Genomic DNA, 20695 nt, shown 5'->3' with positions numbered 1-20695 from the left:
ATGTTTTCTGTTATTTGAAGCTGAAAATATCCTAACAAATAGGGAGTTTGTGGAAATCTATTTTTATTAAATTTTGTATTTTTGTAGCAGTTCTGAAAATTTTTTTCCTGTGTCTTAACTAAAATCATAATTATGAATATGTATGTGCATTGGATCATGAAGCAAAAAATAGGGTTCAGATTAGTTCATGAATCAATGCAAAAAAAGTATCTTCCTCAGGAACTGAAATGAGTTCAAAAATATTTCTCTTATCTTTTTATACTCCTTAAAGGGTTTCCTTATGTTACAAATTCTGGTAATCTCCTCCTATTAGGTAAATCAAATTTTTTAAAAATGTGAGTCAGACTGTCAGATAAAATATTTTACTTGATTTCCCCTCCAGCTGTCCTATTTCAAGTTTTAAAGATGTTAACGGTAAAAAGCAAAACCAAACCTGTTAGACAACTATCATTGTAATTCCCTGGGAAAACCGTAGAAATAACAAGTTGGCAAAATAGTTGTTTGTTGTACAGTTCTTATTCTCTATTTTCTCAGACCAGTATCCTTTCAAAATGCGTTCATGATTAACACATGATCTTGTTTACTGATCTGTTTGATTAATTTCCTTCATGAGTCAGTTTATAAAGACTGGTTAAGATTCCTGGCATTCAGTCAACCTTTTTGGCAGTTGAATCCAAAACCTTTTTAAATGTTGAATGTTGTATGTTAGAAATCTCATATCCTTTCCACCTTTCTCCACTAGTACCCATTAACAATTATTAAATTGAAAAGATAGCTTTGTTTTCTTCTTGGGAAGAGAATTAATACAGAAGACTGTATTAATCATTATGATATGTTAGACTGAAGGTTTCTTTCTTCATTTTGACCTTTAGATCTTTTTAGTTTTTGATAATGCTATTTTTGTTCAATGTTTTTATTTTTTTATAAAATTATCACAGTGGTAATGCAATATGCATAATTAATAAAGCATAATTTGAGCAATAGAAAATGCTGTCAGATGAAAAGTACTTCTGCCAAGGTGGCAAAGTAACATGGGCTGCTGATTCTCTTCCCCCAAATCAACTCTGAAAAAATAAAATAAAAAGCAGCTGGCTTCCAAGAACTCTTTAAATAAGACACAGGCTCTTTCTCCTCTGAAATACCTTGAGTTAATTCTTGTTCCTTCACTATAGAAACTAGGGGTAATAGCTCTTACCACTAGTGCTAGAATAACATTGTGGCGGTGTAGAAATCCAAGTTGAGTTAAAGGTTGATGAAAATAGATGTGGCCTGACTACCCAACAATTCATTTTTTCCTTCCCTCCCACTTCAAGTTCAAGGAAACTACCCTCTACTTGCCCCAGAGGGTTTTTTTTTTTTTTTTAATTGTTAGTGTTACTTTATTTTTTTTTTTTACATTCTCTTTACCTTTTTTTTTTTTTTTCCTACTGTACAGCCTGGTGACCCAGTTACACATACATGTATACATTCTTTTTTCTCACATTACATGTTCCATCGTAAGTGACTAGACAGAGTTCCCCATGCTACACAGCCTAGATCTCATTGCTAATCCATTCCAAACACAATAGTCTGCATCTATTAATCCCAAGCTCTCTCCCCTTCCCCCTTGGCAACCACAAGTCTATTCTCCAAGTCCATGAGTTTCTTTTCTGTGGAAAGTTTCCTTTGTGCCGTATATTAGATTCCAGATATAGTGATATCATATGGTATTTGTCTTTCTCTTTCTGACTTACTTCACTCAGTATGAGAGTCTTAGTTCCATCCATGTTGCCGCAAATGGCATTATTTTGTTCTTTTTATGGCTGAGTTGTATTCCATTGTGTATATATACCATGTCTTCCTAATCCAGTCATCTGTCAGTGAACATTTGGGTTGATTCCATGTCTTGGCTATTGTGAATAGTGCTGCACTGAACATGTGGGTGCATGTGTCTTTTTTAAGGAAAGTTTTGTCCGGATGTATGCCCAGGAGTGGAATTGCTGGGTCATATGGTAGTTCTGTGTATAGTTTTCTAAGGTACTGCCATAGTGTTTTCCATAGTGGTTGTACCAGCTTACATTCCCACCAACAGTGCAGGAGGGTTCCCTTTTCTCCACAACCCCTCTGGCATTTGTTATTTGTGGACTTATTAATGATGGCCATTCTGACTGGTGTGAGGTAGTATCTCATGGTAGTTTTGATTTGCATTTCTCTAATAATCAGTGATATTGAGCATTGTTCCAAGTGCTTGTTGGCCCCAAAGGGGTTTAAGCTTAGGAAACCCTTGCACTGAGGGGTAGTAGTAAATGGAAGTGATAAACTGCTTCTCCATTCCTAGGCTTCACTGTCCACCTGAGGGCTCTTCCTCTTGTTTCCTTAAACTCATTGGTGTTGATGCTAATTAAAGTCTGGCCTTTGGTGCCCCCTAATATGTATCTCAACAGAAAGAATTGATGATACTCTGAAAAACACTACCTCACAGACCAATATAACTAGACAGTTGAGTACTACAGTTGTCCCAAAAGAAATCAATAAACTGACAATATATGTGATCTAAAGCAGAATTCTTGCAATAGATGAAACAAGAATTTAAAACAAGCATGATCAATGTAGTTAAAGATGTAAAGGAACATGTTAGTTATGAAATAAGATCTAAATATCATAAAAACAGACTCAAGTGGAAATATTAGATGTGAAAAATATATTTGAAAAGAGTGCAATAACTGTTTTAAATAGAGTGGATATGAAAGCATTAATTAGTTGAAAGATTAGAATGAATACTCTTCCAGGAAGAAACAAGAAAGAAAAAAAGATAAAGAGAAAATAAAACAAAGGATATGGAGAATTGTTGTACAAGTTTTATATCCATCTTAACAGCAGTTCCAGAAGGATATAAAAATGAAAATTTAAGAAGTTGAAATAATTGAAGAAATAATGGAGATAAATTTCCTAGGATTCAGTCAGAAAAAATAAAAGGCCTCAGATTGGCGAAAAGCCTTATAGTGTGCCTAACAGGAAGAGTAAGGGGAAACACATACCTAGACATATTAAAGTAAAATTAATATTAAAGACATAAAATTCTGAAAGATCTCAGGGAGGAAGAGCAGGTAGGGCCTGCAAGGGAACTAGAAGATAGATAGCTGGATATCAGCTCAACAGCAATAGTAAATGGAAGAAAATAGCAAAGTTAAAAAATACTCAAGGAAAATGTCTTTGAACCATGAAATTTATATCCTCCTAACTTTCATTTGTAAGGATGAAATAAAATAATACCAGGTATCTTTGCCTCAAAGTTTGCCATATGAAGGACCCATATTGGAAGCCCACTTGAATGCAAGACTCATTGAGAAATATTAGAAGGAAGAAGTGGTAATCAGATTATCTTGATATTTATTGTTGACTGAAGAAAAACACTAGGATCAAAATTCTAAGCAGTAAAAATAGTATGGGGGAGGGGGAATAGGACACCATATAAATTCATGTGTAATGTAAATATTCTGCATTATTAAAACTTTTTAATTCCCAAATGTCTTATACAAGGCTTAAGACCTAATGGGTCTTTATTTTCTTTCATCAAGCTTCCTTTTCTTTTCCTGTGTCGTATATCACTGCCCCTGTTTCTTATATCCCATGTCATTCTTTATCTTGGATGCCATTTATGCTTTTGTTGGAATAGTTCCTTGAAGAATTTTTTAAGATCCAGGCATTGATACAAACTTAATATTTCTACTGATCCAAAGATTCCTTATTTTGACCTCGTTGAGATTGCTAGTTTAACAGGAAATAGAATATCTATTCCATATCTTTTTATATTCCAAGCAATTGTAAGGTTATTGCTCCATTGTATTCTAGTATTCTTTGTTATTGATAAAAGGCCTAATGTTAGTTTGGTACTTATGACTCTGTATGTAATAACCTGCTTTTTCCCTCTCTGAAAGCTTTTAGAATTTTTTTTTAATTCCTGGAGTTTTGAAGTTTCACTTGGGGAGATATCTTATTTAAAAAGATAAAGCAGGAGTTCCCACTGTGGCACAATGGGATTGGCAGTGTCTTGGGAGCACTGGGACACAAGTTTGATCTCTGGTCCAGCACAGTGGGTTAAGGATCTGGCATCACTGCAGCTGCGGCTCAGGTCACAACTATGGCTGGGATCTGATCCCTGGCCCTGGAACTCCATATGCCACGGGGTGGCCAAAAAAGAAAAAGAAAAAAAAAAAAAGACAGTCTTTTTTAAAGAAAAACCTGCTTAGTGCCCAGGGCTCTTTCAAATAGGACACCCACTTATTTCTTCTGTTCAGAGAAATTTTCTTTATTTCTTTCTTCTGCGTTATTTTACCTCTTTTTCTGGTGTGATTGTGTTTTTTGTTTTTTTAGGGCATATGGAAGTTCCCAGGCTAGGGGTCAAATCAGAGCTACAGGTGTAGGCCTACACCACAGCTACAGCAATGCTGAGATCTGAGCCACATCTGCAACCTATGCCACAGCTTGCAACTCCAGATCCTTAACCCACTGAGTGAGGCCAGGGATCAAACTCAGGGATACTCTGTCAGGTTCTTAACCTGCTGAGCCACAAGGGGAACTCCCGGTATTCTTTTTAGACAAATTTTTTACTTCAGTAGCTTTATGCTCTTTCTCTTAATTTTTCTATCATAATTTATATATCTTTTACTGTATATTCTGATAATTTATCAATTCTATCTTGAGACCACTGATTTTGTTTTTTAACTATGCCCATTTTGTTTTTATTCTGTCATTTGATTTTTTTGTCATATGTCCATGTAGCTGCAAATGACATTATTTCATTCTTTTTATAGATGAGTAGTATTCCATTTGTGTGTGTGTGTGTGTGTGTGTGTGTGTATACACACCACATCTTAACCATTCATCTATTAATGGACACTTAGGTTGCTTTCATGTCTTGGCTGTTGTAAATAGTGCTGCTATGAATATTGGGATGCATGTAATTTTTGAATTAGAAGAAAAGTTTTATTTTTTGATTTTTTTTTGAAATTTTTTTGAATGGTTATCCTATGTGTAATGGCATAGAAATAGGGATTAAACTTAAGTACAGTTTGTAAAATTTAAGCAAAAGGCCGTTAACTTAGATGTATTCAGTGTAAGTATGAATTAACTCCCTGATCTTTAGGAACTCTTCAGATACAAGTTTTCATTTTTAATTTTTAGAGGAAAAAATCAAAAATATTTTTAATACCTAGTTTTAGTTTTGTAACTAAATGGTTTAAAAACATTTTGTTTTTTTAGTGTCGGTAAACTTGTCTTTTGAAACCCAGATTACCTGTCCTTTTATATGTAAGAGCCTTCCAGGTATTAATGTAAAATTTTGTTCTTGGGAAATCTGGGAGGATGTATGAGAATTTTTCACTTACTACTAAAAGTCTCCAGTATTTATATCCAATTTTTTTCTATATTCTAGTTTGGATTTTTCTTCTTTTCTTATTACTATAAAAGCAATATATACTGGAAGTTTTCACATTATGCAATAGAAAGTTAAAATATCTTAAGTTCCCCTTACCCAATAACTATTATTTATACTTTGGTGTACGTTCTTTCATTTTTCTTCTATTTGCATTTATATGTATATTTCATACATAAACATTTTTGTCTTTAATATGCAATAAAAATTATACTTGTAAGGGTCTGTAAACTTAAGGATTAGTAGAAATTTTACCCTTGAGAGATTTTCCATTTGAATATTCTAAGAGTAAATTATTTGGATACCTTCAAAATAACATCACTTTTACTTTTCTCAAGTTTCTACTCCAAAGTTGATCTTTGTTAAATCAGGCCAGAGATTTTTTTGTACTTATGACATAACATCTACCCCTTTTTGTGATGAAATCTGTTTCATGGAAATAATGCTTTTTTTTTTTTTTTTTTTGATAGCCACACCCATGGCATATGGAAGTTCTCCGGCCAGGGATTGAATCTGAGCCACAGCTGCAACTGATGCTGCAGCTGGGGCAACTGCCGGATCCTTCAACCTACTTGTTGGGCAATCCCAGGCCTCTGCACCAAGCCAAGCCACTGTGGTTGGATTCTCAACCCACTGCAGCAGAGTGGGAACTTCTTTATTGATATTTTCTTACTAACCTTTGTCCAGTCCACTCCATTGCACTCATAACATTCCTAGTTGATCTCTGTATCTCAAGAGCCTCTCACTTTACCCTTCTAGGCTGCACACTAATTGTTGGTAGACATGTCACATGATGCAATCACCTCAAGGAGAGATGCGAAGGCAGATGGGAAATGTTTCTACTCCAAAGTTAATGGGTACAGATTTATTTTGAAATAATGAAAATGTTCTAAAATTAGTTTGTGATGATGGTTTTACAGTGGATACACCAAAAAACCCCACTAAGGTGTATATTTTAAATAGGTAAATTAGTTGGTATGTGAATGATATACTGTAAAGCTCTTTTAAAAGCCAGTAATACGTTTAAATGTATAACTTTGAGGCATGAATCAACATTATTGAGAGTGAAAAGCATATTGTATGCAGAAGATCAAAGAAATGGGGAGTATATATTTTCTAGTATGCTCTCTAATCAAAGTAATTTTTTGTAATTCTTAAAGTATAGGCTTTATAAGCATGGTAGTCTTCCTTACCTGAATATTATAAACCAACCTGCTGCTTTTGTTTTTGAAAAGCAACAGGTATCATTTCTCTCTTCTGCGCCAAAGCTGCTTCTAGGCCACATGTGACAAAATGGAAGAGGAAACATGTAAAATTTGGCCTTAAAGTCCTCCACATTATTACTGCCTCCCCAGCCCCGTCCTTCTTTAATTGCCTCTTGATGACACAGCCTCACTTTATAAAATTCAAAATTTCTTTCCCTCTCCACTGATTTCTGTTCCACCCAGAATTTCCATTTCCTCGGTGGGCCCTTTTTTTATGTAAGCAGTTTGTTGCAGTAGTTTATAATAAGTTATACAAGTCTGATATTTGCATTTTAAAGGATTATAGAATAGGGGCTAGCAGCAGTTTTTTTTCTTTGAAGAGCCAGATATAATTACTGCCGTTGCAGCTATTCATCCTTGCTACTGGGGGTGAAATCAGCTACAGACAAAATGTAAATGAATGGATGAGGCCTGATTTGACCCTAGGCAGCATAGATCAGTCCACAGTTTGTCAACCCATGTTGTAGGATTCTTAATTCAAAGGCTCAGTGTTAATCCAAAATGGGATGAAGAAATTTAAGTGCAGTACATTCAGGCAGTTATGTCCTCCACTTCTACTACTAATGAAAATTATTTTATTTCTTTACTATTTTATCCTTCTTCCAAGATTATCTGAGGAACAGAGGTCAGAATTTGGGCACTTTTGAAAGTTTACCAAGACAAATTAGAAAATACAACTAGGGAGTTCCCATCGTGGCACAGTGGTTAACGAATCCAACTAGGAACCATGAGGTTACGGGTTCGGTCCCTGCCCTTGCTCAGTGGGTTAACGATCCAGCGTTGCCGTGAGCTGTGGTGTAGGTTGCAGACGTGGCTCAGATCCCGCGTTGCTGTGGCTCTGGCGTAGGCCGGCGGCTACAGCTCCGATTGGACCCCTAGCCTGGGAACCTCCATATGCCGCGGAAGCGGCCCAAGAAATAGCAACAGCAACAACAACAAAAGACAAAAAAAAAAAAAGACAAACAAAATACAACTAAAAACGATACAGCATGAAAGTTAAGGTTATTATTAAGATTAGGTTTGTGCGTCTGTGTATAAATAAGTGTATTTGCATAAAGATGTATTCAAATTATATATTGTGTTATATATGTGTGTGTGTGCATTTAATATTTTAATATATTCACTGTGGGATGTATTTCGGAATAGCCTCTGAAATATCCAAACAAATTTATTGAGTATGAATGTCAAAGGACACATGAATTTAAGGAAAACTAGGAAAAAATAAATACTTCAAATTTGATCTTGCTAAAGTAGATAAAGACAAATAAATATCAGTGTGCTTAGCATCTCCTCCCATAGTATTCTGGATTGATTGAAATGTTTTACTACAATCTGATGTTTGTTTAGTTTTTTGAGTATATAATTGTTCATGTATAAAAGAAATGTAGCGTTGAAACAATGGCTTTGTTTTAGATCTATGGCAAATTTGTTGCGATTCGAAATAAAATTATATTTCAACCAATATTTCCAAGTAACAATGAGAAAATTTGCATTTGCTATATCAGTGTTTTACAACATACTGACTAATACAGAATGACCGTCACTCATATAATGGATTTCTCAGAAAAGTATTTTCTCAGAAAATTAACTGGGGAGTTTGAGCCACTCAGGGAAACAAAATGGTATATTTTACCCCAAAATATTTTATTTTTCTTGGAAATTATTTCATTGTATGTCATGAACAGATATTTTAGATGACTCTGACCTTATTAAACAAACCTATATGTCAGAGTTTGCTTTTCTAGGTCAAGATTTGAATATTTTATCTCTGCCATTGAATTAGAGCTGACCCAGATAATAAGTCAGTTAAATAAAGCATTGCCCCTTCTCTCAGAAATGGTTACATTCCACACCTCTTTCCGCCTCTTCCCTCCTTCTAACTCCATCCTAGTAGTTAGCATTTATTTACTTTTTCAGCAAGTTGTTGGGTAACTATTATATGCCAGGCAGTGTTTTAGGCACTGGGAACAAAACAGTGAAAAGTTTCTTTACCTTTACGGAGCTTACGTTCAGATGGTCTTTCTTTCTTTGCCCTTATGGAGCTTACATTCTAGAGTGGAGAGAGGCAATAAGAAATTGTTTTTTGTTTAGTATAAAAGTTATGTAGTGCGTTAGAAGATAAGTGCTGTGGACATAGGTAGAGCAGGGTAAGGATGTATTAATCTTTTCTAGAGTAGTACTAATCTGTTAACTAATGTTAATACTGTCATCGTATTTTCTCTTCCATATGTAGTTCCAATGACAGGATTCACACAGAGAGCAACCATTGATCCAGAACTGAATGAAATACATGTCTTATCTGGACTCAGCAAAGACAAGGAAAAGAGGGAAGAGAATGTCAGAAATTCATTCTGGATTTATGACATTGTAAGGAATAGTTGGTAAGTAGCTCTTGTGCTGCAATCCCAGTGTAACATTTATTTGAGGTTGTCCGTTTATTCAGAAGAAGAAAAAAGATGGAAGGCTTACGTTAATTTACGATATCATACATTTTAATGTCAGTATTGGAGAGTGGAAAAGTCAATATTGGTGCTTGTGTACACAGTGATGTTCAGCTGCTGGATTTTACCTCTATTCAATTGATAGATGTTTCCTGGTTTGAGAGTCAAAGGAATTGAATTTCAGTCTAACGTTTGCTACCAAGTAGATGTGTAAACTTGAGAACCATGTTCCCAGGTCTTAGTTTTATAAAATGAAGCTGTTTGACTACAGAAAGGTGGGGGGGTTTATTATTTAGCATTTTCAAACCAGGATCCTTTTGTCACAGAGCATCTCACAGAACTGCTGCACATTTTGTTTTGGGCAACACTGACCTAGAGGACCCAGCTCTAATGTTCTGCAGTTACTACAAAGTGAATATTTTCCTGAACAGCGGGACTCCAGAGAATTTCCTCCATTCAGTAGTGGAGGATGGTGCTCATCAGCTAAGGAATTTATTATTTTCTAAAAAAGACATTTATGTACAATAGAAGTGAAAGCAATCCGTTGTGAACTTTTTTGTTGTGAATAGATAAATGGTATATCATCCCTTTCAACCTCTGATTTAAGCCTTCATATCTGCTGTTCCTGTTCTTGATGGACATTAAAGAATTTCAGAACTCAATTCTAACAAAGTCAGATTATTTTATGAGAGTGACCAGAATTTTAAGATTTGGTGTGAACGATTTATGTTTTTTAACTGATAATTAAACATACAGTTAATTTGCTTGCTACAAGTGTATTAACATTACGTGTGCTGCTAATTTTCTGGGATAGAATGCTTTAAAAGCAATGTTTTACAGGTCTTGTGTGTATAAGAATGATCAGGCTGCAAAGGATAATCCAAGTAAAAGTCTTCAGGAGGAAGAACCATGTCCACGATTTGCCCATCAGCTTGTATATGATGAATTACACAAGGTATGCAAACTGCATTGACCTGTAAACTTCCCATGACATACAATCTGATAGAATCTCAAAATATGTTTCTTATTATTTTTACATAATTTGAATAAAAAATTATAATACATAACAGACACTTAATAGAATGTATAGTAGACATTCAATATCATTTCTCCCCGGAGTTCCCTTGTAGCACAGCAGGTTAAGGGTATGGTGTTGTCTCTGCAGCCGCTCAGGTTGCTGCTGTGGTGTGGGTTTGATCCCTGGCCCAGGAACTTTCACATGCTGCTGGTATTGCCTAAAAAAAAAAAATCCCTAAAATTCCTTAAGAGAATAAACATTTTTGCATAGTCTGTAATTCCTGGCACTTTTCTTCTTATGAAAATGGTCAGCGGTTGCTGCTGCTCAGCTGCTTAGATCTGATACAGAGAATGGTCTGTTGTTTCTACAGCGTGAATATGAAGTAGATGTACACTTTGCAGCATTTGTATACTTTTTTCCATGATTTGAGAAGACACATATAACTTCGGGCTTTTAGATTTTCCCATTGTGTAAGAAGTCTTTTATATTTATTTTTCCTATCTACAATTGACGCATCATTTCCATTCTTGTGAAAATAGTCCTGAAGTTTCAATGTCACTAAGTGGTCAGAGTAGTTTAACTATTACTCCCTAAAACTTTACATGTAGCTTAATGACTGGACTCAGCTTATGTCAAAAATTGCTGACAGAACCTGTATTAATTCTGTTTAGGCCATAGCTGATTATTTAAATTCTCTGTCATTTGAGAATATTAAGTAAAAGTTACCATGGAAGTAAGTAAAAGCCCTTTCTCTAAGAGTCTCCCAAATTAAAGTATAAATGATTTTCCATCTATAAGATAGAAATATTATCTCTGTTGTATAATACTGATTATAAATGTTTTCAGAATTTCAGGTAGTGCTTTAATACTTTGAGTACAGAATATTACTAAAACCGTAATTATAGTGAAATCATTGTTGCTTTCCTTTTACATTTCTTATTCGGTGTTAATTGAATAGTATTTTAAAAGTTATTTCACAAATCATCTGTGCCATTTAATATGCGGTATTAAGGCTAAAGCAAAATTAAGATGTTAAAGTTTTGTTTTTTGGGTTCTTTTTGTCTTTTTAGGGCCACACATGTGGCATATGGAGGTTTCCAGGCTAGGGGAGAATTCAGAGCTACAGCTGCCAGCCTGTGCCACAGCCACAACAGCTCAGGATCCGAGCTGCATCTGTGACCTACCCCACAGCTCACGGCAACGCCAGGTCTTTAACCCACTGAGCAAGGCTGGGGTTGAACCTGCGTCCTCATGGGTGCCAGTCAGAATTGTTTCCTCTGAGCCACAATGAGAACTCCAAGATACTAAAGTTTTTAAAACTTCTAGTTAATGTCAGCCTCCAGTGATTCAACTTGTGTGTGGGTTTTTTAAAAGATAACATTTTATTATGATTAACACTTGATTAACTGGTAATTCCCATTGTTTGTTGCCTTAGGCAAACTCTATCTTGGAGTATCTTATTATCATTGCTTTTGTTTTGTGTCTTCTATTTTGAGTATAATTGTGGTAATGCAATTTATTTTAATGTAAAATGTAATTTAAGGAAGTAGCCATAGTACTTTAAAGTAAAATGAAAAGTTGAGAAAAATCAAAAGAGGCTTTTGGTAGAAATGCACTGATTTTTTTTTTTTTTTTTGGTATGAGTAAAGCTAGTTGCCTGTTACACACTACTACCAAAATGAAGAAATTTTACTGTGACTTCTATAGTTTCTTGAGTATGCATGCATTTTTAAAAATCCGGTTTGTTTTATTTATTATAGGTTCATTATTTATTTGGTGGGAATCCAGGAAAATCTTGCTCCCCAAAGATGAGATTAGATGACTTCTGGTCACTGAAATTGTGTAGGCCTTCAAAAGATTACTTACTGAGACATTGCAAGTACCTCATAAGGAAACACAGGTATAAAAATAATTCATTAAAAACTTTTATTTAACATTATCAGCGATTGTTGTTATTACCTAAGCTTTGGAGATGTTACCTTGTCTTTGGAAATTTAGTGACATGACAATGTAAATACTGCTAAGATCATCATTTTTGTACATGTCCTATTACTCTTATCTTTGCTTTCTTCTTTCTTTTTTTTTTGTCTTTTGTTGTTGTTGTTGTTGTTGCTATTTCTTGGGCCGCTCCCGCGGCATATGGAGGCTCCCAGGCTAGGGGTTGAATCGGAGCTGTAGCCACCGGCCTACGCCAGAGCCACAGCAGCGAGGGATCCGAGCTGAGTCTGCAACCTACACCACAGCTCATGGCAACGCCGGATCATCAGTCAACTCAGTGAGCAAGGGCAGGGACTGAACCGGCAACCTCATGGTTCCCAGTCGGATTCGTTAACCACTGCGCCACAACGGGAACTCCTGCTTTCTTCTTTCAAAGGAAGATACAAAGGGAAGATAAATCTTGATGCTAAAAATTATAAACCTGCCTTCAAGTAACTCAAGGTCTAACCACTACAAATTACATCAGTTCTAGATTATTGACATGTTTAGCTGATTATTGACTCTCTTAACAGTGAATGTGATGACATAGTTGACTAAATGATCTCTTTATAACTCGATGTTTCAGAATGCAGCTTTAAATATGGTTTTAGTTTTACATCATTACGTTTGCCGTTTAATTGCAAAATCACGTAACCAAACATTTTCATATATATCTCCTTGGTCATGTTTCCTTTTTAGCCTTAGCAGGTGATAAGCTACTGAAAAATGTAGAAAAATACATCTGTCCCTTTGGTTACTAACAGTGTTAGATTGTAGTTTGTAGGGAGAGAAAGTTAGTTTTTAATGATAATAAGTACCATTTATGAGCAATTTTTGTGTGCTAGATGCTACATATTATTCTCATAATAAGCTTGTTAGGTAGGTACTATTACTATTGCTCTTTTATAAAAGAAGAAATGGAAGCATTTTTAAATGGATTGTATAACTCATCTAAGGTTGTCACTCACCCGTACGTGACAGAGCCAGGATTTGATCCAGAGTATTTGACTCCAGAGTTTGACACTTCACCACCCCTACCTCTACATACATATGTATATATACATACATGCATCCATATGTGCGTTTGTATGTGTGTTATAGTTTATATAAAATATAGGTACATAAAATTTCTGTGTTCCTTTATCATATGTTTATTATTTCTTTCTCTGCTTTCACAAGTTGTGCTTGAGCGATAAATTAATAACAGAAGCTAATTACTTCTGTTACTTTGACATTACTATGAATAATTAAGAGTACTTCCTAAAGAATTTACATGAGAAAGGGTCTGAATCTTCACTTTGGCTGGATAGTAAGAGATAAAGTCTCTCATTAACAAGATTTAAACTTAAGATACCTTCAGCTAATGTTTACACTGCTAAAATTGTTCTTTTTGGTACTTTACTTAATGCTAAACTTTGTTTTTTAAAAGGATACAAATTTGGAAAAATCTTAGTTTTTGGATTTTTTTCCCTGAACCGGATATAACAACTGTAGTTGGAATGTTTTTTTTGCTTTTTTTTTTTTTTAGGGCCATACCTGCTGCAAATGGAAGTTCCCAAGCTAAGGGTTGAATCAGAGCTCCAAAAGCCTGCCTACATCACAGCCACAGCAACTCGGGATCTGAGCTGTGTCTGCGACCTACGCCACAGCTCACAGCAATGTCAGATCCTTAACCCACTGAACGAGGCCAGGAATCAAACCCACAACCTCATGGATCCTAGTTGAGTTCATTAACCGCTGAGCCATGAAGGGAACTCCTGTAGTTGGAATATTAAGTTGAGCTTCTTAAAAAAAATTCCTGACCAAAAGCCTATTAGTGATTAAAAGAGGTTGTTTAGTGCTATATGTAAAAAATTAGAACTTACTTAAAAACACTTTCTTCTGGCTTTTTTTTTTTGTCTTTTGTCCTTTTTTAGGGCGACACCCACAGCATATGGAGGGTCCCAGGCTAGGGGTCTAATCAGAGCTGTATCCGGAGCCACAGCAATGCCAGATCCGAACCATGTCTGTGACCTACACAACAGCTCATGGCAACGCCTTAACCCACTGAGCGAGGCCAGGGATCAAACCCACAACCTCATGGTTCCTAGTCGGATTTGTTTCTGCTGCACCATGACGGGAACTCCTCTTCTGGCTTTTAATTGGAAAAGTAATACTTGATTAATAAAGAAAAATAAGTCCTTTCTCCCCACCAAAAAGAATTGAATCATTCCTCATCCCACCATTCAGAAATAATACTTTGGTGTATATCCTTCAAACTATATGTGCACAAGTAGATTTTTCTTTATGGAACTAAAAAATTGGGATCATCTTGCTTTGAATCTGATTTATTTTAATTAATTTAATTGTGTTATAAACATCTTATTACCATGTTAATAATACTTATGAAAGTATATAAGTATGACATTTATAATAATACTTTCTTAATTACAAATCATAATTATAATAGCTATATAGTGTTCTAATCTGTAATTTAGTCTCCTTTTGTAGAATATTTAGATTATTTCTAGCTTATTTGCCATTGTAAATAATATGGTAGTTAATGTTATTGTATACTTCTATATGCACCCCTATCCAAACTGCAATAGTGGTAGAATTGATGAATTATAAGTTGCCCTCCAGAAAGTTAATTTTCATTCCTTTTGGAAGTAAGTAAAATTATTCATTTTCCCACAGCCAGGCCATCCTGAGAAGTATTATTACTTTTGATCTTTGGCAGTCATTTTTCTCCTTTAAAAAATGCATCAGTAGGTAGATGAAATAACAATTTGTGGGAATCTGAAATATTATAGATTATGGCATGTTTTAAGTTTCAAGTACAAAACATCGTTACTAGTGACTTATAGTAAAGGCACAAAGTGAGGTATGAAAGTGTGGTAAGAAAGAGTTCCCACTGTGGCACAAGAAAGTGGATAAGGAAAATAATAATCAGTAACAAATTATTTAAATTTTAACTTATACAGTGAAAGACTCTAGCAAGTCTTGTGATAAGAGAATGAATCATGAAATAAAGTGACTGAAGTTGAAAGGCAGCAGGTTTGCGTGACTGGGCAAATAATCAACCTTTGAAATTTGCTACTAAATAGTGAAAACAGGAATTTTTAAATATGCATTTGGAGGGAAAGAAGTATATTGAATGCCATGAAAGTGTCTTTATTCTTAGTGGTGCCACGTGATACAGAAAATAAAGTGCCATTATTTTTTCTTATAATATTCAATTTTCCAAACGTATTGATGATTTGGATGTAGAAAGGGGCAAAAGGAAAAAAAAATTAATAGGATTAGTTCTTGTTCCTTTATGGAGAGGGCAGAATTGTCGGCTGAAATATACTTCTAGATTGCAGACACAAATCCAAAATAGTAAGTTTTTGTAGGCCAAAAAAAAGTTTAGAAAAAGAAAACACATAACTTCCAGGAAAATGAATCCCTTTGCTCGTTTTATTTAATAGGACAATAGGTGTGTGCTGGGTTAGGTTATCAGGTCACTAAGGATAAAGACATACTTAGGGAGTTCCCGTCATGGCACAGTGATTAATGAATCCGACTAGGAACCATGAGGTTATGGGTTCGATTCCTGGCCTTGCTCAGTGGGTTAAGGATCCGGTGTTACCGTGAGCTGTGGTGTAGGTTGCAGATGCGTCTCGGATCCTGCGTTGCTGTGGCTCTGGAGTAGGCTGGTGGCTACAGCTCCAATTAGACCCCTAGCCTGGGAATCTCCATATGCCTCGGGAGCGGCTCTAGAAAAGGAAAAAAGACAAAAAAAAAAAAAAAAAACAAGACATACTTAGGACAGCTCACTGAAAAATAATTTATTGTGAGAATATCCAGAGATTAAGATACTTCCTCAGCACTTGAACAGTGAGGCCTAATGGAGAACTGTTGAGGATACTGAAACAGTTCCGATAGTTAGGAACTCCTGTGGTAGCTTTCCTAGTTACTGAGCCTTTCTCTTTCTGCTTCTTTCTATCTGCTTTTCCTGTTCTGGTAATTACTTTCTGACTCCGCTTTCCCTTATGGCTTCAGTAGGTGGCTAGGGTAGCTAGGAAGGAAGAGAAAGATAGGAAGGGCAGGAATCTCGCATCTCATGTCTTTTGCTTACTGCCTTCTGTGTTTTACATGGTTTCTGTGTCCTATGTAACTCACATTCAGATTCTCTGAGAGTATCTTTCCTAGAAAGAGTATCCCTATTGGAAAGAATTCTGCCAGGCCGCTTTATAAATTGCTCATCAAGCTCAAGACAGTTGCTTTTGGTTCAGATGCCACAACTCTGGTCTAATCCATTCTGGACAAGATGGTAGAATAATATGACCTAAAACTCTCACCTGAGGGTTGTAAGGCTGGCTGACAATCAGGGTATTATCTGGTACATGAAAACAGTAATATTTACTAGTCTTTGCCCCTGCAGGTACCCTATCACTGAAATTAGCTCTAAAGACACGAAATTATTGATGCCATCAACTGAACCCAGTTGTAAAAGGCTTTTCACTGTTTTCCTTTCTCAAATGAAATTAAATATCTTCTTTTCTTTCTTTCTGTATAATATTTGAAAAGCATACCAATTTATCAAAATAAATTTATATATAATTATGCTATTACAAAAGGAATTATTATTTAAATAGTCCCAAGCAGACTTTTTTTAATATAAGAGAACTCTTTATTTCCTTTTCTGCTTTGGAATCAGAGAGATCATTGATTCTACTTCTGCCACTTACTAGGTCTTATCTTGGTCAAATTCACTTTCTGGGCCTCAGTTTCTTTCTTTTCTTCTTTTTTTTTCTTTTTTTTTTTAATGATGACAAAACGTCATCATAGAGTTATCGTGAGGATGAATAATATATATAAGACACTTGATACAGTGTCTAGCACAAAGCAAATGATTAGTAAGTGGTTGCTACAGTTGTTTTTATCGTTATTGCTAACAGAGTCATGGAAATACTCTCATTTAGTGTTAATGGTAGTTATTAAAAGAACCTATATTTGGAGTTCCTGTTGTGGCTCAGCAGGTTATGAACCCAGCTCATGTCCATGAGGATGTGGGTTCGATACCTGGCTTTGCTCAGTGGGTTAAAGATCCAGCATTGCTGTGGCTGTGGCGTAGGCCAGCAGCTGCAGCTCCAGTGTGTCTCCTGGCCCAGGAACTTCCCTGTGCTGCAAGTGCAGCCCTGAAAAGCAAAAAAAGAAGTTATATTCATTTCGGTTTCTAAAGTACCTGTTTAAGCACCTTCAGTGGAAAGAATATTACACAAATCTAAGAGTATTTTTATCTCTACTTGTTTTTGTTTGTTTTGTTTTTTGTCTTTTTAAGGCCACACCCACAGCATATAGAGGTTCCCAGGCTACAGGTCGAATTGGAGCTGCAACTGCTGGCCTACGCCACAGCCACAGCAACACCAGATCCAAGCCCTGTCTGCAGCCTGCACCACAGCTCACAGTAACATCAGATCCTTAACCCACTGAGTGAGGCCAGGAATCAAACCTGCGTCCTCGTGGATACTAGTCAGATTTGTTTCCACTGAGTCACTATGGGAGCTCTAACCTCTGCTTGTTTTTTATGAAACATGTTTCGCTATTTTGTAGTTCCATTATATAAAAATTTGACATATTCACTATTTTTGCAGTTGATTTAATCTTAGTTTATAGTTTTAAGAGGAGGGTAGGGAGTTCCCATCGTGGCGCAGTGGAAACGAATCCGACTGAGAACCATGAGGTTGCGGGTTTGATCCCTGGTCTCACTCAGTGGGTTAAGGATCTGCCATGAGCTGTGGTGTAGGCCAGTAGCTGCAGCTCCGATTAGACCCCTAGCTTGGGAATCTCCATATGCCTTGGGTGTGGCCCTAAAAAGCAAAAAAAAAAAAAGGAGGGTAGAAAGTGCTCTTATCCAGTCTCTAGGGCCCCAGCCTGGTATTATCATCACATCTCCAGAGATTCCCCATATAAACAGTCTAGATATAGGGCGGTATTCTTACTTCTGGATTCTTAAACACAGGTTTTTTTCGATATCCACAATATCTTCTTCGGACACAGAATATTCTACTCCAGGTCTAAGACATTTCTGATGTTTTCTCATAACTCATTATTCTTTTTTACTTTTCTAGGTTTGAAGAAAAGGCCCAAATGGATCCCCTTAGTGCTCTGAAATATTTACAAAATGATCTTTATATAACTGTGGATCATTCAGACCCAGAAGAGACGAAAGAGGTAAAAGTGATAATAAACTTAAGAAATTAAGCATTTTTTAAAAATGTCTTTCTAGCTTACATTTGCTGCTTTTACTCTTGGGTGCTTAAAGGAAAATGAGGGAGTTCCCATCATGGCACAGTGGTTCCGACTAGGAACCATGAGGTTGTGGGTTCGATCCCTGGCCTTGCTCAGTGAGTTAAGGATCCGGCGTTACCGTGAGCTGTGGTGTAGGTTGCAGACACGGGTCGGATCTCAGATCTAGTGTTGCTGTGGCTGTGGTGTAGGCCGGTGGCTACAGCTCCAATTAGACCCCTAGCCTGGGAACCTCCATATGCTGCGGGAGCGGCCCTAGAAAAGGCAAAAAGACCAAAAAAAAAAAAAAAAGAAAGAAGGAAAATATGATGACACTAAAAATCTTAAAAATGGTACAGAGTAGATGAAATAAAAATTGAATAGACATATTTTCATGTGATAATATAAGATTCAAGTCACACAAAAACCCATGATGCATTCAGAAAAGGATTTTCAGGTATAAAGTTTTAACTTAGACATAATTTAGTTTTTGTGTTGGGAAGGAAATAGAAATTTTTACTTCCTCTGTAGTTAAGAGCTACTTAAGAGCTATGTAATGGTTCAGTATAAATTTTTTCTCTTGCTACTCCAGAAATCCCCTAAAAGAAGGAAAAAAAACCCTCCTTTTTTGTAAGGAGAAAGTGGAGAGGTTGGTGGGAGTAAAATCTTTGCTGGCTTGATATTTTGTTATCTGAATTTTGTAGCAGTATAGTTTGACCATAGGCTGCTAACTTCATTCATCTGTAGTCCCTAAACTTGAGAAATTAGTAACAAATCATTACTTTTCAGTTTTTTTGTTACATAACATGGAATGGAAGCAACCGCTTCTAAGATTTAATATTCCTAGGACGTATTTGCTTATCCAGTGTGTGTGAGTGAATACACTTACAGTGAACTTCATGGTCTTATTATCTCTCTTCCTACTAACTTCTGAGATTCCTTTTGTCACTTTTTCCTTTTGCCAGCTATTCTTTTTTTTTTTTTTTTTTGGCTTTTTAGGGCTGCACCCACAGCATATGGAGGTTCCCAGGCTAGGGGTCTAATCATAGCTTCAGCTGCTGGCCTACGCCACAGCCACAGCAACACCAGATCCAAGCCACATCTGCTAGTTACAGCACAGCCCATGGCAATGCCGGATCCTTAACCCACTGAGCAAGGCCAGGGATTGAACCCACAACCTCATGGTTCCTAGTCGGATTTGTTTCCACTGCACCACAAAGGGAACTCCACCAGCTATTCTTATTCATAGTTCATCTAGCAGCATCTGAACTGCAATCCATTTTACCTTCAGCGCTCCAAAGTAGTGATTATATGTAGTTCTGTTCCTTACATCTGTTTCCCTGTTAGCTGTTGCTTTGCTTTGGCTTTGTAATAGCAACATCAAACTGTTTTTCTCTGTTCATCGTTGACACAGGTTTCAGATTTAATGATGAATGACTTTCAGATACCAGGTTCATTGTACTTTCAAGCAGTAGAGTCTGCGTGTCCTTGGCATGAAACAAAGAAATGGTCTTTCGTAGTTGCCTACTATGAAAATAAGCCTTATTTCTGTTACTCAGTATTGGTTATAGCCCTTCCCTAGGGTAGAGAATCAGTAGAGCACACTTTAAAACCCTGTGGAACGGGACAGTTAATTGTCTTTTCTAGAGTCTTCAGTCAATTCATGATACTATTTGAAATGGAAAGAATTATCATAATTTTGCCAAGTAGCAAAATGTATTTGGTTTAACCTATTATGACTTCTAAATTGAACATAGTTGTAAAGAGTCCATTATGTTAGACCATGCATTTGAGAGTTGTAGGTGGATTTTCTTATATTTTCACCATAATCTATCTAATAAATGGCTATAGAATCTGGGAACATTCATTTTTCTCTTTTTAAAAACAAAACAAAATGTTGCATAGTAAATAATTTCAGCTGTGTAAGCTGCAAGTAGGCCAAAGAAAACAGACAGTTTGTTCTTAAAGCTAAACTAATGGAAAAACCAGGACAGGGAGGTATCTCGAGTTCAAGCAGAGTCATTTTCAGAATTTTGGTAGTGGGTTTCCTTTTTTCTCTTTTCCTAAATCGTATCAGATTGTGATTTTTGTGTGCCACAGACTTCCATTCCGTTTCTTAAAAGCTGTATCTATCAAGAATTGTTTAGCCCTAGTAGAAGCTAGTAATGTGATATTGTATGTATATGCCAGCATCAGAATCACTTTAGAAACAGTACCGTCACCCTAAGATTCTTCTCTGTGTGCTCTTTTATAACACAAAACTGAAAACATACCTAAAAAAACTGAGAATTACTGATCTTTAAGGTTATTATTTTGTTTAAAAATGTGT

General features: G+C 36.1%; 1 protein-coding gene across 4 annotated transcripts in view; it reads left to right on the top strand.

Annotated features, from left to right (window-relative positions):
- MKLN1 (muskelin 1) overlaps positions 1–20695 on the top strand; it is a 165711-nt gene that overhangs the window by 129638 nt on the left and 15378 nt on the right. For all 4 annotated transcript variants that reach the window (XM_047763694.1, XM_047763693.1, XM_047763695.1 and 1 more), the window contains 4 exons: positions 8912–9059; positions 9960–10074; positions 11898–12037; positions 18210–18312. In XM_047763694.1, the coding sequence (XP_047619650.1) occupies positions 8912–9059; positions 9960–10074; positions 11898–12037; positions 18210–18312 (506 nt within the window). The remainder of the gene's footprint in view (positions 1–8911; positions 9060–9959; positions 10075–11897; positions 12038–18209; positions 18313–20695) is intronic.

The sequence above is a fragment of the Phacochoerus africanus genome, chromosome 16 (genome assembly GCF_016906955.1).
Source record: "Phacochoerus africanus isolate WHEZ1 chromosome 16, ROS_Pafr_v1, whole genome shotgun sequence".
In the NCBI taxonomy this organism is placed as follows: Eukaryota; Metazoa; Chordata; class Mammalia; order Artiodactyla; family Suidae; genus Phacochoerus; species Phacochoerus africanus.
Note: the sequence above shows the minus strand (reverse complement) of the source record. Positions and strands in the feature narration are given on the sequence as shown.